At 32.8% G+C, this 16,770-nt stretch overlaps 2 protein-coding genes across 5 annotated transcripts; one reads left to right on the top strand and one right to left on the bottom strand.

The window, feature by feature from the left end:
* Positions 1–1,389: 1,389 nt before the first annotated feature.
* VPS28-1 (vacuolar protein sorting-associated protein-like protein) lies at positions 1,390–2,986 on the bottom strand. Its single transcript, XM_085704139.1, has 2 exons — positions 2,959–2,986; positions 1,390–2,316 (listed from the first exon to the last, which is right to left on the bottom strand). The coding sequence occupies exon 2, from the start codon at positions 2,214–2,216 to the stop codon at positions 1,584–1,586; it is 633 nt and encodes a 210-aa protein (XP_085560265.1). The 5' UTR covers positions 2,217–2,316; positions 2,959–2,986; the 3' UTR covers positions 1,390–1,583.
* A 5,921-nt stretch (positions 2,987–8,907) lies between these two features.
* MEE32 (dehydroquinate dehydratase, putative / shikimate dehydrogenase) lies at positions 8,908–15,641 on the top strand. 4 transcript variants are annotated; one of them, XM_085704135.1, is made up of 12 exons: positions 8,908–8,973; positions 9,080–9,289; positions 9,374–9,479; positions 9,888–10,106; positions 10,688–11,034; positions 12,244–12,307; positions 12,417–12,525; positions 12,622–12,765; positions 13,319–13,467; positions 14,196–14,358; positions 14,491–14,535; positions 15,356–15,641. In XM_085704135.1, exons 2-11 carry the CDS (start codon positions 9,087–9,089, stop codon positions 14,529–14,531), a joined length of 1,545 nt encoding a protein of 514 aa, XP_085560261.1. In that variant the 5' UTR covers positions 8,908–8,973; positions 9,080–9,086; the 3' UTR covers positions 14,532–14,535; positions 15,356–15,641. The 4 variants fall into 4 exon arrangements, with proteins under 4 accessions (XP_085560261.1, XP_085560262.1, XP_085560259.1 ...); XM_085704136.1 differs by having other exon boundaries at positions 15,296–15,641; XM_085704133.1 differs by having other exon boundaries at positions 9,888–10,115.
* Positions 15,642–16,770: the final 1,129 nt, after the last annotated feature.

Genomic DNA, 16,770 nt, shown 5'->3' with positions numbered 1-16,770 from the left:
TGACTTGTTTTCTGGTTTTTTGGATGGTCCTTTACGTCACTGTTCTGGTACATGAACTTTAATGACATAAGCTGCACTACACAGTATTCTCTTTATTTAGATATACTAGCCCACGCAGTAGCAAAACACGAAAACAAAATTGCTCGTTTTACAGCTACCACTGCATCTGCAAAAACTGCTTTGGACATCAGTTTCTAAATGAAAAGACAATGGCTATGTCAGTCACAGACAGAAAATGTATTTTTAATGTTAGTTCAGTTTACATCTTCTGTTAGTGTTTTAGTGTTTGTCATCCACTATGAAGCATGAATACGGACACAGACACCGGACACGCCAACACTGCTAATAATTTGAGAAAATCATATAATTCAATGCAACTATGTGTCAGTGTCGTGTCGCATGTCCGACACCAGGACACGTCTAATCTGATGAATGTTCGTGCTTCATAGGACTCATCCATTTTATATATGCTTTATCCATGAATCAATATTCAATATTATTAGTAGAATCATGAACAAACGATCACACATATTTCTCGAATCTTAGAACATCATAAATGGATACGAAGCATACCAATTTACATTTCATATACTAACCGGGGATTCAGGTTTCATGCTAAAATTATATGGATAATAATTACGATTTATATCAGCGCCATTTCTATACAGCAGTAACCCCCGGGCTCAGGCATCAATGAGATCATTCTGTAAAAGGAGTGGTTTGCTCAGAAACCCTAATCTCAAGCATCACTCGCATAGTCATGGGAACATGTTCCAATAAAGGAACGACCCTAACCAGTTAGTAACTAGAAATTTGAATCACCAAGGGAAAGAGAAGAAAAGTAATCAGCATTGTGTGCTTTTAATTGATTAAGATAATCAAAGTAAAGGCGTGAAAGACCTGCTAATAATTTGTTAAACATAACAATTGATAGCAGAAGACCTTCAGATTTTGGATATTAAGTGATTCATAACATCAAAATGCCCTGTATTTAACTGGTCTAGCATGTAGAATATCCTAGCACCAGTATAACAGAAAAGTTATCTTAGGGCAACATTAATGTCAGAGTATGATGCGGAGGGATTATCAGTAATCCGCCATGCACATATTTCGATTATATTTTCTCAACAAAAAACAAAAAATTAGGGCAATCACTGCATAATTATAATTTAGAGGCTCTGATGCACATACAGGTCCTTCTATGATAGTATCAATGTGGAGTAGAGTTGAAATACATCTATTGATATATACAGTATCTATTAATATAAAGATATAAAGACAAACGACTGTAAACTCAATTTTCAAGATTTCACCCTTGCTATATAGGAGTACAGAGCAACTGGCAACTCAAACCAAACAACTGCATTAAAGAAAACAAAGGCTCAAAGCTCATCCACAATATAGAATTAAACTTTCAGTGATTGGCATAGCCATAATTTGTAAATATCCAGCATTTAGCCTTTAAAATATATATATAAATGCTGTCACAAAATAGAAAATTCCTCTCCCAATCAACAATAATAGCAACCAAAAGGAAAAAATATAGAAAAAGGAATTTATGATTCAATTTACAAGCCAATCAGTCAAGTGCCAGCATTGGGCAGAGCTGCCATAAAGGAATTGTAAGAAGACTCGAGATCAAAGTGAAGCTGTCTGGCCTGTTGTTCTGTCAATTCATCAGCTGCACCCATCTTTGATAACCTTCCAATCCAATCCTTCATTTTTATTTTCCCCTCGAAATCAGGCGGCAAAATCGTCAATTTATTGAGTGAACCATAAAGATCTGAGAGCAAAGGATGCACCTGATCCACAGCCACCATGTTAAGTTTCAAGGAATCCATCGATGTAATAAAATTCTGAACACACTCAGCCACAGTGGCAGCCGAGGTGGACACACCGGCTGCTGCAGTAGCCCGGTGCTCCACTGTAGCAGGCACACCAGATACCACAAGACGGTTAATCGCAGCCGGGCACTCCATCCTATAGGTATCAGCAAATCTCTCAATGCTAGGTACAGTGTCCTTAAGGGTGGAAGCTAGGGTTTTGAAATGAGCAATTAGCTTCTGGCACTCTATCTCATATTCCTTTGGTGATATTATATCTCTAACATAAGCTTTCTCAAGCCTTTCAGTAGCCTTGATAATTGCATAAAGCTCAGCAAAGTTGTCATACATTTCTCTCTCGCGCTTGTCATTCCAGAGCTTAACCTCCGTCATGTTATTTATTCTATTCAGATTTCACAGATGTCTACGTAATGGTGGAGTTGGGGATTGGAGAAGAGAACGGGACACGCGCAAAGAGAAGGGTCCTTCTTCACTGAAACAAAACATAACATAAGACAACACGACACACAACACGGTTAGCAATTTAACCACGACTAAGATCACAAAACCATAAGGTGGGATCTAAGAACTAACATCATTGTTTTGTTACATTAAAAAAAAAAAAAAATAGAAACAGAACAGTAAACTAATGAAGCTACAGTTTCAAAATCATACCACAAAAAATAAAGACAAAAACATAAGAAAAATTGCAAAAAATCTTAACTTTCTATCAGATAAACAATAAGCTACTCAAAAAAGTCAATTAAGCTTAGGTTATGCACTCTTGATTTCTACAATTTAGTGATTTGCATTTCAAATTGAAAAAAACAAATACAAAAACATGTTCCAAATTTCTGAAACAAAAAAACACAGAATTTTAGGGTTTCTGAAATTTTCTACAACTTTCTCAGCAACCAAACAGCTTCAGAAGGGGAATAAAACAAACGAATCAACATGACAAACAAATAAACATGAAAAATCAAAATACATCTCCTAAATCAGAAGAAACGTAAATTGAACAAATTCGTGAGCTAATAAACAAATAATCAATTGAAAACGGAGAATAATAATCGTGATTAATGAAAAAATTAAACGGAATTAGAGAAAAAAATAGAGAGGGAAGGAGAGAGCATACAAGAACAGAAAAGCGTTTATCGAACGGTGAGAGTTGTGAGAGTGAGTTTGGTTTCTTATGGGTTTTGTATATAGAGTAATCTGGTGCGGTACGGTGCACGGGAAAGATAAAGAGAGAGGTTGCGTGTGGGTTCCCACGTATTATTATTTTGATGCACTGCTTACGGCATCGACGTGTATGTAGCAGTTGAAAATTGAAGACCAAATAAGTAACCAACCAAACGCATCTCAATGCTCTTTCTCCCTTGATTAAATCGACCGACCAATTGTCGGGAACAATTATATAAGATGGCACGGGTCTCTTCTAGTTTAATAAAAGTTCTGTTTAAATTTAATTTTTAGCATGCAATAACATTAAAATCTTAGCGGAAATGTTTGTCATTCATTTGGGTCGGTCCAGCTCGAGGCATTAGTCTTCTCAGTTGTGTGCGTGGAGGATATATGATTTACACCAAAAAAATTAATTGGCGAATTGTCTAAAAAATTTAACTCGAGATAAAAATGTCAAAATCTTAAGACCAGAAGTCGTAATCAAATTCAAACTTGACTCATCTATGCGTGCGAGTTTTTAATAATTCTTATCATTTCGTCTATTGATAAAAAAAATACATGCCAGATATGAATGGGTCAATATTCTTAATCATCATTCAATTTCTTTTTCTATTAAACCAATTTTCTATTAAAACCAACTTTATAGTGCATAAGTGGTATAAATGTTTGCTTCATAAAAAAAGTGTGATAAATTTTATATTATGTTTAAATTAATTTTTATTATTCAATCCATAAAACTCGCGATTAAATTTGAGATATGATAAAATTGATTGATTTAATAGTGAAAATATAATATTAGAGTATTTTACTTATATATAACTAAGCAATTAAACTCAGATGGTTAATGAGTTTCATCAAAAATGAATTGTTCAGTAGAGCTAAAATTTAACTTCTAGATGAAACAATTTTTAATCAGATTATACTTACCTGCCGACTAATTTCTATAAGGTTATACATTATCAAACAAAACCCTATTAAACAATGGCTATTCTCCATTTTTGTTGGAACCTAAAATTATTGAACTCACCAATTTTTGTTTTCATTATGAATTGCGAATATATATTTCAAAAAGTAAGAGTTTTCTCAAACCTAACCTGACCTAACTATTTTGAACCAATTAATTTTTAAAGTAACTTTTATTTTTTCATGCAAGTCTACACTTTGGCCATCTTATATTGCGAATCATTTGATTCAAAGAGAAATACTTAATTGGTCACTGACCCAAATAAAATATGTTTGAACACACTCATATGGATATACAAAATTTAAAGAGAAAAGAATTAAACGGTGTTAAATGATGTGATTAAATTACTTTTTTTTTTTTAAATCTTTGTTTTGTGTGTGTCCAAATGTTTATTATTTAAGTTTGTGACTATGTAACACTTGCTCTTAAATCAAATCTATATTATAAGCGTGTATCCATGGATGGATATAGATACTATTAATCATTTATATACTTCATCCAGTCTTATACATATGAAAAAATCGGATCAACAAAAATTGAAATATCTTTCTCTCAAAAAAAAATTGAAATATCTTTTTCTCAAAAAAAGAAAAAAAATTGAAATATCTAATTTAAAGTTTGGGTCAAATACATCAATTTTTATTGATTCGACTTTTCTTTTTGCATATAAGACTAGAGGGAGTGTAAAAGTTTTAAGACTAGTTGGATATTTAGCGAATTATGTAATATCTGTTAATATGCAAATACCGTGATATCTTATTTTACTTGAAAAAAATACATTTTTGTATGAAAAGAATTGTAATTATGTAAAAAATTGATTCATTCAGTTTTTTTTTTTATATATTACAAAGAGAGCGCCAAGTCCGCGATTCATTCTCTTTTGACGACACAAAAGAATACTAACACTTTTTTTATCAAAGAATATTAGAATAATAAAATATTAAGACAACAAATTTATATTTAAATTCCTTCAAAAAAAATTATATTTAAATAATAAATTGAATATGTCACATTAATCAATTATAGATTTCTTTCCGAATTTGTTTTTGTGTTAACCCTCCAATTTAAAAGAAAATAGAACTATGGTAATCTAGAGTTCTACCACGAAGTAAATAAAATAGTTGTTTTACTCAAAAGTCAAACTCTAATTCTTCTAAACTATTCACCATTTGGATACACATACTATTAGCGGCGGTCAAAGAAAACATGCATTCACTCAATCCAAAAAAAAACATATTTTAATTTTTGTTTTATGATTTAAAATACTAATCATTAATGTGGAGCTTTATCGAGCAACTATCAATGTATGAATGTTTACTGCTCCGAACTATTAGGATGTGTAATCCATTATCTTAAAGAATCTGATTTGATGCATGGACAACCCATGTTTCAAAAACACCCACTTCAACACTTGGTCCATGCGGTGTAGATTTTTTAGGTATGTTATTTGAAAATTATTTTTCGACAACATAAAAGATAATCAAAGACATACAAGGAAATAAGTACCGATCTAAAATCAAAGCAATAGAAAAAGAAAATAAGAATATAAATGGAGTATGGAAAAATTTGTCTAAAAAAATATTCTAAAATGATTGTACAAATATAATTTTTCTAAAAAAAAAATTGCTTTCGTCTAAGGTAATTGACTTTGTTTGACACATTATTCACACAAGATAATTTGAAAAAAAAAATTTAGGAAATTTGACAATATTTTTTGTTACCATTATATCAAAATGTGATAGCATACAATACGTGGAATTTATCCAAGATGAAAATTGTTTTTTTATAGGGGATCTGGATGAACATTGTTAATCCATAAACTATCGTTATTTCATAAATTTGATTTGTAAGCTATTAAAATAAACTAAAAGGTCTTTAACCTATACTCCCGCGTTCAATTTAGTCTCTCCAGAATGACCAAATTGATGGATGGTGATATAATCAAATTATTTTTTTAGTTGATTTCAATAGTCTAAGGATTAAATAGATGAAAGAGTGGTAATTTGAAGATTAAATAGACTATATTAAAATATTAATTAAATGTCAAAATTAAAACAAAATAAAAAAGTTTTTCTCCTTCTCAAACCCTGATCGTCATCATTTTTCTTCTTCTTGGTCTACGAAAGATGGGTTATCTAGGGTCAATTTTGACTTAAAATATCCCTTCCATTTTTTTTCTTTTTTAGTTGAACAAGTAATTTCACATACTTTGAATCTTATTTCGTTTGTTTTTGTGATTTCGTTGTCTTTTTGTACGACTCTGTTTGTTATGATTTACCATCTTTGTGTGATGTTGATGTTGGGAAAATAGTTATCTATTCTCCAATGCATACAAAGTGCAAGTATACACTATCACAACATGTAATAAAAAGTAAGTAGAGTATTGATCGCACGAGGAGTGTCGTAGATAAACTTTAAGTACTTTCAAATACTAAGTTTAATTATTTGAGATTCAAAAAGACAAATTACAAGAACAAGGTTTTAAGATATTAATGTAGTGAAATATAGAAGTAGATAGAGCATGTAAAAAGAAATTGGAGATTCAGGTGAAAAGGTGTGGTTAAGAAATTAACTTGATAAATAAAGTGGTTTGCAAGATTTAGAAAGCTACAACTAAGCAAGATTTAGAAAGCTACAACTATGAGATGGAAGCTATAGAGTCGTACAATTTCCCGAGGAAAGATGTAAAGAGCTATAACTTCACATAGCTTCCTACCAACCTGGTAGCCACTCGAAGTGTTGTGCACCCAACCTTCGATTTAAGTACATAAAGACAACCGATAAGAGTACAATCACATAACCGTAACACACAACGTTGCTAGGTTAGATCATCAACATTTCTGACTGAAATGTTATTTTACTGAGCCTCTGGTCCATGACAAGAGTCCTAGTTGGATCACAACGCCTAAAGCCTCTTTCAAGATATAGTACTCGTGCAAATTAGTCGATGTTGATATCTTCACCTCTCGTTGCATATGGACTGACTCATGTCAAACAAACATGTTTCATTCCTACACCTTCTCGCTCTCTGGGAAATATAGCATTGAAAGCAAAATAGATCAAGTTTTACTTTCAATTTTTTTGAGTGAAATCAGTTTGTTTGAAAGAAGCTTTAAAAGTTGTAACAAACTAAATTTGCAAACATAATTATTACCTAATCATTCTCTAACCACAAAAGTGGTTAGTTTATAATGAACCTAAACACAAAAATAGAAATGGAAAAGATAAGAGATAAAAACATAATTGCATAAATCATTAAATAAGATCAAAGTTAACATAAGACAAATTACAATCCTTTTAAGATGAAGGTGGGTTCTTTGCAACACTTTCTTAACAATTTACTCTAATGACTCTAAAACTCTAAGATTCTAACTATTATGCCTTCAAGATGAAATGGATGAAGGTATGAGATGAAGAAGAATGATTTGAATCTCTAAAGATGGTGGCTAGGGTTGATTGGAGGCAGTAGCCTCCAATCTCTATTCTATTAAGCACAACACACCACGTGCACACCTTGCAAATGAAGTCTTGTTGTCCCTTTACGATACAAATCATTTCTTATCCTTTAGTGCTCTCATGGTATTTTCTCATGTTATGGTCTTTTTCTTAACCATTAAGCATAGGAATATACCTTATCCTTTTGGTGTACTATTTGAGACACTCTTATCTTTATTTCCAAGCACGAGATGTTATGGTCCACTTTAATGCATAAAAACTAAATCTGATATGTCGCAACGATGTAGCGTCCTACGTCACAAGGATGTGTCCTTCAATACTTTCTCATATAGACCGTTAGTCTTATCTCTTTTAAATCAACATATTCCTTCTTCCTTGTACTACATTCCTCAAAGCCGGCTCATGCAATCTCAGTCCTTAAGACTTGCAAATAATGGACCCAAGGTTGTACAAATGCACGACTCGTACTAAGAGATCTTCAACGCTATAGCTACAAACTCCTTTCTAGCGCTATAGCTTCTTACATCATTAGCATGCTTCCCAATGTTATACCTTTGAACATCTTCACACGACATGCTATCAAATCAACACTAGAAAATATAAAAGGTTTATAAAACTCAAATAAACATTCTTAAAACAATACAAGACTAATTTAACTAAATAAAGGCTAAATAGACTTTGCATGCACTTGAGCATCACATATAATGGAAGATAAAGACAAGATAATAATTGACATATTTGCTCATTATAAGGTGTGTTTTTTGATTGTCCGTTCCAGTGCTAGGTTGAAAGCTTAGCTTTGAACGAGTGAAGATTCAATCACTAATTTTAATGTCGTCAAAGTTGGAGACATGAATTCTGAAGATTTGAATATGGTTATATTTGTAGACACGGGTACTCTGCCGCCACTTATGTTATTATCATGAATGCTGTGAGTTTATTCGCAACTTCATTTGTTTTTAACGATTTTAAATTTGTATTGTATCAATCGATTTAAATGAATTAGTATTTTTTAGTGGTGATCGGATTTTGAACCCCAGACCTTGCTGGATTGTCCCTACCACTAATTGAGTTAAGCTCACGGCAAATGAATTAATTAGTACGAGAGTATAGTTTGTTTTTGTCGGATTTTTTTTTTTTTTTTTTTTTTATGAAAAATGTAAGCAATTTATTTGTTGTTGATGAAAACAAACGCTCTTCGCTCCCGTCGCATCCGATCTCACTCACTCTCGCAGCTTCACGGCGAGTTCAGTAGACGCCGTTCCTAGTGACAGCAGGTTCCGGCGAAGTCTGAGGAAGAGGAGAAGTGAACAACCTTCCTCATATTTATTTTATGAAAAAAATCTGAATAGTTAGTTTGATGCATCGAATGGCTCATAATCACCTGACTAATGTGAAAGTAAATCCACAGCCGTTGAATTTGGTCCCACTCACCAACCCCCATCACCACAAAGCAAGTCGCAATCCAACCACTCCTTCATTTCTTTGAACTCCCATATTCATAACATAACACAGACAGTGCAAAGCAGCCAGCACCTACCACCGGTAACTAACTAACTCATTTTCATTTTTATTTATATCATATCATATGCTTCATTCAATTCAGTTCAATTCTCTTAATTAATATCCAATTGTCTTTTTTATTTTTTAGTCCAGTTATGAGGAAGAATGCAACGTTAATCTGCGTCCCTATAATGGGCGAAACCATGGATAAAATGATAGCTGATATACAAAAAGCTAAACTTAATGGAGCTGACCTTGTCGAAATTCGATTAGATTCTCTAAAAAATTTCAACCCCTCTCAAGATCTTAATACTTTTATGCAGCATCATCATTCCTTGCCCTTCTTGTTCACTTACAGGTTTCATTTGCTCGCTTTTTTGTTCATCAACTGATGTCATAATTTGAATTGAATGATGATGAAAATGTTTTAACTATTTCTTAGGCCAAAATGGGAAGGTGGTATGTATGAAGGTGATGAAAATCAACGCTTGGATGCATTACGGTTAGCCATGGAATTAGAAGCTGATTACATTGACGTTGAACTTAAGGTTTGTTGATTTTCCAATCAAATAACATCTTCATTATTAATATAAGTGCTTATTAACATGACCATTTATATAAGCTTACTCGGTTCTGTTGATATGATACTAAAATATATACATCCAAACACGCCTTTTTGCTATTTTATCACGATTTATGGTAAAATTTCAATCTTTGCACCATGCTATAGGATTTTCCGATTTGGCATTGGGCATTTCTTTAGGAACTCATCTGCTGGTTGAATGCCTGTAACTTGTCTAGAAATTAAAGGTTGCGGATATTTAACGATTTATGATTGTTTAAAAAGTTTTAGCTGTCATTTGATAAAGCTGGATACTGTCATCATATTATTTGCTATCTGATGTCTGAATTCTAAACTTAGTGCAACATTTCCTGTTCCTGCCATATCTCCAAAGGTTGCTCATCAGTTCTATGACTCTATACGCGGGAAGACATACAATAAAACCAAGGTCATTGTTTCATCTCACAATTATCAGCAAACTCCGTCAGTTGACGATCTTGGCAACCTTGTTGCAAGAATACAAGCAACTGGGGCAGACATAGTAAAGATTGCAACGACTGCCGTGGAGATCACTGATGTGGCGCGGATGTTTCAAATTATGGTGCATTCTCAAGTAAGACACGTATGTTTGATAGTGGAAATTTTTAATAAAATGTTGATCGCATACATATTCTCCCTTATATTTTACGGTGTGCTGTGGACCTTATACATTTGTGTGTTCAAAATATTGCACGATCTTAATGGTAAAAGTACTTCAAGGTTGGTTAGGAACTTAATTTCTTTCTGATTGATAGACAGCTAAGTTGAGGAAGAGAGGTCAAAATAATTGTTATCGAAATGTGTATATATGAAGATAAAGGGACCAATGCAATGTAAGCAAATGCAAATTTTAATAAACTTTTTGCCTGTACCATTTAAAGCAATATGCTGATGGTGCTAGGATGAATTCATGATGTATTTCGCCGTTACATGTCAAATAAAAATCTGCAATAGGTTTGGATTGTATGAATGTCTCATATATTAATGCTTAAAATATTATGTTGCCAATTTCAAGTCTCATACACTCATTCCCTTCAAACAGCATTACTATAGCTGATTATATTTGTCTGGTAATGCTTAAATTTACGATTACTGCATTAAGGGGTGTTTTGTGACAAAAAATAATTTTAACATAACTATTGTTGGAAATTCCAGGTTCCATTCATTGGACTTGTTATGGGCGACAGGGGATTAATTTCACGTATACTTTGTGCAAAATTTGGTGGGTATCTTACTTTTGGTACACTCGAGTCAGGGGTAGTTTCAGCTCCAGGTCAACCTACACTTAAGGATCTGTTGCATCTATACAATTTCAGACAACTTGGACCTGATACAAAAGTATATGGGATTGTTGGAAAGCCTGTCAGTCACAGTAAATCACCCATATTGTTCAATGAAGCCTTCAAGACAATTGGTTTTGATGGAGTTTATGTATTTTTATTGGTGGATGATCTTGCCAATTTTTTAAGGACTTACTCATCAACAGATTTTGTGGGATTCAGGTTCGAACTCCTTATGAAGATTGTTTGAATTATGTATTCTAATTTTTGGCATTTCTTGCATGTCTTGTATGGTTATGTTATGGTAAATGGTATTATGGTAATACATGCTAAATTCTCATTGCATGTTATGCTACAAATCTTATTTGGGTTTGCTAATGAGCTATGTGTGGAGAGTAAGCTATTAATCTACTGCATATCCATTTGTGGCTTGGGTTATTGAAATGTTGGTCTACTAAGTGTTTAGGATACTTGCTACTTCACAATATTTCAAAACATAGGAAGTGCTGTCGAGGTAATTCCAAAAGAATACATAATCTTGGTAGGCCTTTTTTTTCCTAGTAATTTTATGGTTAGTTTGATTTGAAGTCTGCAATTTCTAAGGCTTGTTTCATGTTAGCTTACAAACATGACTTGTTAAGGTTATTGAATCTTTAATATTTCCTGCTAGGCATCGATTGTAGTTGGTATACATGTTTTATGATACATTTGTTATGCACTCAGTTATTGTTAGGAACCCAAGAATTGGATTCCAAGGGAAAAACACTTTTATTAAAAAATAGGAAATAAAAAGAGAGCAAGCTCTCCTACACCAACCAATCAAAATTCAAAACTAAGATATGCCAAAGATCCGAGTTTTTAAAAAAAAAGGATATGCCAATGATGATTTCCAAGGGAATGGAAGTCTTTATTTATAGACTTCCTCTACAAGAGAAACATACAAAGGATCACAAGCAACTAACTTAAAAGAAAAACAACCAAATTAACTTCCTAACTTATTCTCCCTGTTCTAACTCCTAACAGTTATATATATGATATCGCTATAATTTATTTGGTGTATTTTTAACTAAAACAATTACAAGTATAAGAGTTCACGAAACATTTGTAGATTCATAGTCTTTTGAAATCAAGGGATCTGAGCCCTAAAGGTGTACAAGAAACATTAAGCGGTTATGTAATCGTGTATTTGATTGATCTAATACAATCAAACCCTTGCTTAAATGCCCAAGGAGCTCTATTTTTTTTCCTGCTTTTATGAATATCATCCTATTATCCTTTTAAACTCTTGTCTTTCTTTCCTTTGTTGCACATTATCTCCTTTTTCACTGTTCAGATCTCTAGTACATCATTCTAGTTCAATCGTTTTTGTTTTGTGTTGGATAGTTAAACCTCTCACACAACTAGAGTTTGATCTTTAATAATGTATTTCAGCGTTACCATTCCTCACAAGGAGGCAGCCCTTAAGTGTTGTGACGAGGTTGATCCAGTGGCTAAGGTATTTGGTTATTAATTTACATTATGTCACAATGTATGTTCAATAATGTTGGATCTGTATTGAGAAGAGTTTTTATTTTCTTTCATAATTCTTCGAATTGGTTACACAGTCAATAGGAGCTGTAAACTGTGTTGTAAGAAGACCAACAGATGGGAAGTTGATTGGCTATAACACAGATTATGTTGGTGCTATTTCTGCTATTGAGGATGGGCTACGAGGTAGTTGTTGTATCTAGTGGCTGAAAATTTATACTTACTGTTGTAGGTAACTCGTCTCCTGAGATGTTGTTGTGTACATCAATTGTTTCTTGGCAGGTACACATAATGATAGTGGCACAGCTGTTTCGCCATTAGCTGGTAAGCTGTTTGTTGTTATTGGGGCCGGTGGTGCTGGGAAGGCACTTGCTTATGGTGCAAAAGAGAAAGGAGCAAGGATTGTGATTGCAAACCGCACCTATGGTAAGCTTCATTATAAGTATTTTCCTCCCCAGAGTTAAAAGAAGTTGAATTGCAAAAGGTTATTCCAGGATCTTGTTTCAAAATATCATATGTTGGAGATAGATGATGATAAGATGAATTCTTTTAATTTTATTAAATGGATGGTAGTTATCTTCATGAGATGCTTTCTTGGGTTCTATTTCTTCTCGTGTCTCTAGATATCAACTTGCATTCTGTAGATATTATTGTCTTACCTGTTCATGTTTCATCTTTTGCTTCCCCCTGTATGCATTACCATCCTTTTGCTTATTAACATTCCTCTCTTAAATAAGAAAAGGTTTCGGCATTTACTATATTTTGTATTCCAAACTCATGTTAGCACATTTGTTTATTCAGTTCATTGTCACATGGATTCAAAATATTTACACAAGTTTTGCAATATTGTGTGTTGCTTGCCGCTTCAATCAGCGTTGCATTCACCATATGGCTTTTCCGACAAACAATTTTGGCAATTGATTCCGCTCTCCTTGTCAAACATATTTGTTGATGCACTATGTGTATTGTTTATATATAGATCGTGCCAGAGAACTTGCTGATGTAATCGGTGGAGATGCTCTAACCCTCAGTGATTTAGATAATTACCATCCAGAGGATGGTATGATTCTAGCAAACACAACTTCAATCGGAATGCAACCAAAAGTTGATGAAACACCTGTTTCAAAGGTATGCTATTTATATGGCTGTACTAAACCAATTAGGGCCTTGTGCTATTATTGTTAGTGGAACTTTTGAGTTTGACATGTTAATGAGCATCACATCTACGTTGATTTTTCTAGTGAAGATTGGATTTCTATTCAAATAAAACATAATTATTTGTTTTGAAAATGTATTTTTCATTAGCTGATTTTACTAAAATAAATTAATATCACAATATGCTATGTTGGTTCCAATAAAATCACATCATGACGCCACCGTGTTAAGTTGGTTCCTAGAATATCTTCACAAGTATCTATGATGAGATGCAATTGCTGGATGCATATGTAAGAATATTTTAGAGTGGTCGTGCTTACAGATTAAATTATATGGTTATTCCCATTTCCTTAGCAGAATTTTGGTTGGGAATCGTTATAGTTTATGATGTTGTAATGACTTGTACCTTTTGGTTTGAAATATTTATGCTCACTATGATTGTGTATTTATTTGGTAAAGTTGAATTTTACTTGAACAAAATGCCATAAACTTGGCCATCAAAATACTCATTCTTTAAGTGGAAGTGGAGCGGTGACCCAAACAAAAGCACTTCTACCACATATTTATGTTTGGCCTGTGGCGTTTCTATTCTAGATGGATGTTACTGTCAAATATTGTTTTTATTAGGGCACAGAATATCTTACTTTGAGATGAGAGTAAGTTGACCTTCAGGGAACTAATCACTTCTTTGTTTTTTGCAGCATGCATTGAAATTTTACTCGTTGGTTTTTGATGCTGTCTACACGCCAAAAATGACTAGACTCTTGAAAGAAGCAGAAGAATCTGGAGCCACTATTGTAACAGGACTGGAGATGTTTATTGGACAAGCATATCGACAATATGAGCATTATACTGGATTGCCAGGTAAGCTGATAGACTATGCCATGGACTTTTTGGCCCTGATTTCGTTGTCCCTGTTTCAGTGGTTTGTACTTTATTTGATTGAATAGTTATAGCATCTTATGTTACTTCTTTGATTTTGTTTTGCATTTGCAGCACCAAAAGAACTCTTCAGAAATATTATGGAAAACTATTGACGAGGTTTGCAAGCCCTAACTTCTATCTCACTGATCATATTTTCCTTCGTATAGAAAGTTATCACCTTGTGCTTATATCCAGTACTCCATACATGATTGCTTTAGAGAATGTAGTGAATGTAACTATCTTTGGTGATTTTACTTATTATCTGAATACGATGATTATTGAGTATTTATTTGTCGCAATATCATCGCACAATGTATTTTTTTTTTATCTTGTAAAAAATCAAGCTATTGATTTTCTTTGAAAATTCCTTTGTTTTATGCTCAATTGTTGAATTACAGTAGCAGCAAGTCAGCAACTAGCAAGTATATATTTTTTTAAGGTTTAGTTTGAGAAAACATGTTCTATTTTCACATTTAATTATTAAAAATATCATTCTGTTTTCACTGCATTTCCTATTTTGTATAGGAAATCGTGAAAATAATAGGAAAGTTGATTTCACAATTTTTTATACAAACTATTGGAAACAGGAGGTGAAATGAAAACAAACTTTTGTAATTAAAAATGAATGTAAGAAATAAAGACAAAAATCACTCCCTCTAAACAGAACTTTATACCTTCCTGCTCACCTTTTCAATTTACTATTATATATATTTTTTTTTCTTTCTGTCATCAAACTTTTTGCACGAAATGCTTGATGTAGATTTCTAGTTACCTGTCTGTTTATTATCCTCGACACATTATCCTTTGAAACACAGGTTACAGACAGGTCTTATTAACTGTGTTTGCTAATTTGTTCTTCGCATTCTTAATGTAATAGGACGACAACAATAAGAGGCCTAATACCTAACGTTGAAAAGGTAATGTTTTTTGTGTGCAGAGTGCATCTTAATCCTAGAAGTAGGATGGTGAGCAGCATTGCTTACATTCGATGTTTTAACTTCAAGGTTGTAAACGCTGGCTGAGTTTGTTCAATTTTTTCAACGTAGATGGTGAGCAGCATTGCTTACATTCAATCACAATGAATATTAGCAAAAAGTTTTGCCTTGTAATTTGTATTGTATTGTATGTATGTAACTTTTTAAAGCTGAAGAAGCATTGTTTTCTGATTGATTTTTTTGAGAAAAATTAAAGAAAAATACTAGCAAGGTACTTGCTTTTGATGAGCGTTTGCATGTGTGACAACTCAACGGTAGCCATTCTTTAAAAACTAAAAATTAGTTTTAGAAGTTTTCACGGATGTCTATATCTCTTACTCCCTCCGTTTCAAAATGAGTGTCGTTTTTGGTGTTTACACACATATTAAGAAATGCAATGATTAAGAGAAAGAGAATGGTTATTTTACCAAATTATCCTTATTAACTATTGGTTAGTTTTAAAAGTAATACTTTGGAAGTTGTGTGCAGAGTATTAATTGGAGGGTACAATTGAAAAGAAAAAGTTATTATTGCATTGGAAACTGAAAGCGACACTCATTTTGAAACAAATTTTTTTGGCTAAAGCGACACTCATTTTGAAACGGAGGGAGTATTTACTAAAGCTTAACCCGTAAAGCTAACCCTAAACCTAATTTTTTCCCCCCATTTTTTCATCCACTTTTCTAAGCCATTGGATCTTGCGCATTTAGGCGCCATTCAATTTTAGCCATTGATCATATTATATTTATCTCTTCTATTTTCTGAAACAACTATTTCGTATTTATCTCTTCTATTTTCCGAAACAACTATTTCATATTTATCTCTAATTATAATTTTGGTCATATCCGAAATTTGTTATCAATTCACTTAAATCCGAAATTTGTTTTCCTATAGTTTTGGCCATCCGAATCCTTATTTATTAATTAACCTAACAAATTTCCCTTTCAAAAAAAATAAAAATTAACCTAACAAATTTCATTCGTATCCTCCTTTTTTTTTTTTGAAACAAATATTTTCTACACTTTTACGATTGCAATTTAACATAACAAATTCCATATAAAAAAATGCATCGCACAAATTTTATTCTTATCCTCGCCTTTTTTTTTATGAAGCAAATATTTTGGGTATATATACGAAGCCCTAAACCTGTTTCTCTCAATAAAAATAAACCCTAAACCGTGGTAAATGCTTAATCCGTAAAGCTAACCCTAAACCTAATTTTTTTCCCCCCATTTTTTCATCCACTTTTCTAAGCCATTGGATCTTGCGCATTTAGGCGCCATTCAATTTTAGCCATTGATCATATTATATTTATCTCTTCTATTTTCCGAAACAACTATTTCGTATTTATCTCTTCTATTTTCCGAAACAACTATTT

The sequence above is a fragment of the Medicago sativa genome, chromosome 4 (assembly GCF_051527215.1).
Source record: "Medicago sativa cultivar Bolivia chromosome 4, Bolivia_mono, whole genome shotgun sequence".
Classification (NCBI taxonomy): Eukaryota; Viridiplantae; Streptophyta; class Magnoliopsida; order Fabales; family Fabaceae; genus Medicago; species Medicago sativa.
The sequence above is the reverse complement of the archived record's forward strand: the minus strand, read 5'-3'. Positions and strand labels throughout refer to the sequence as shown.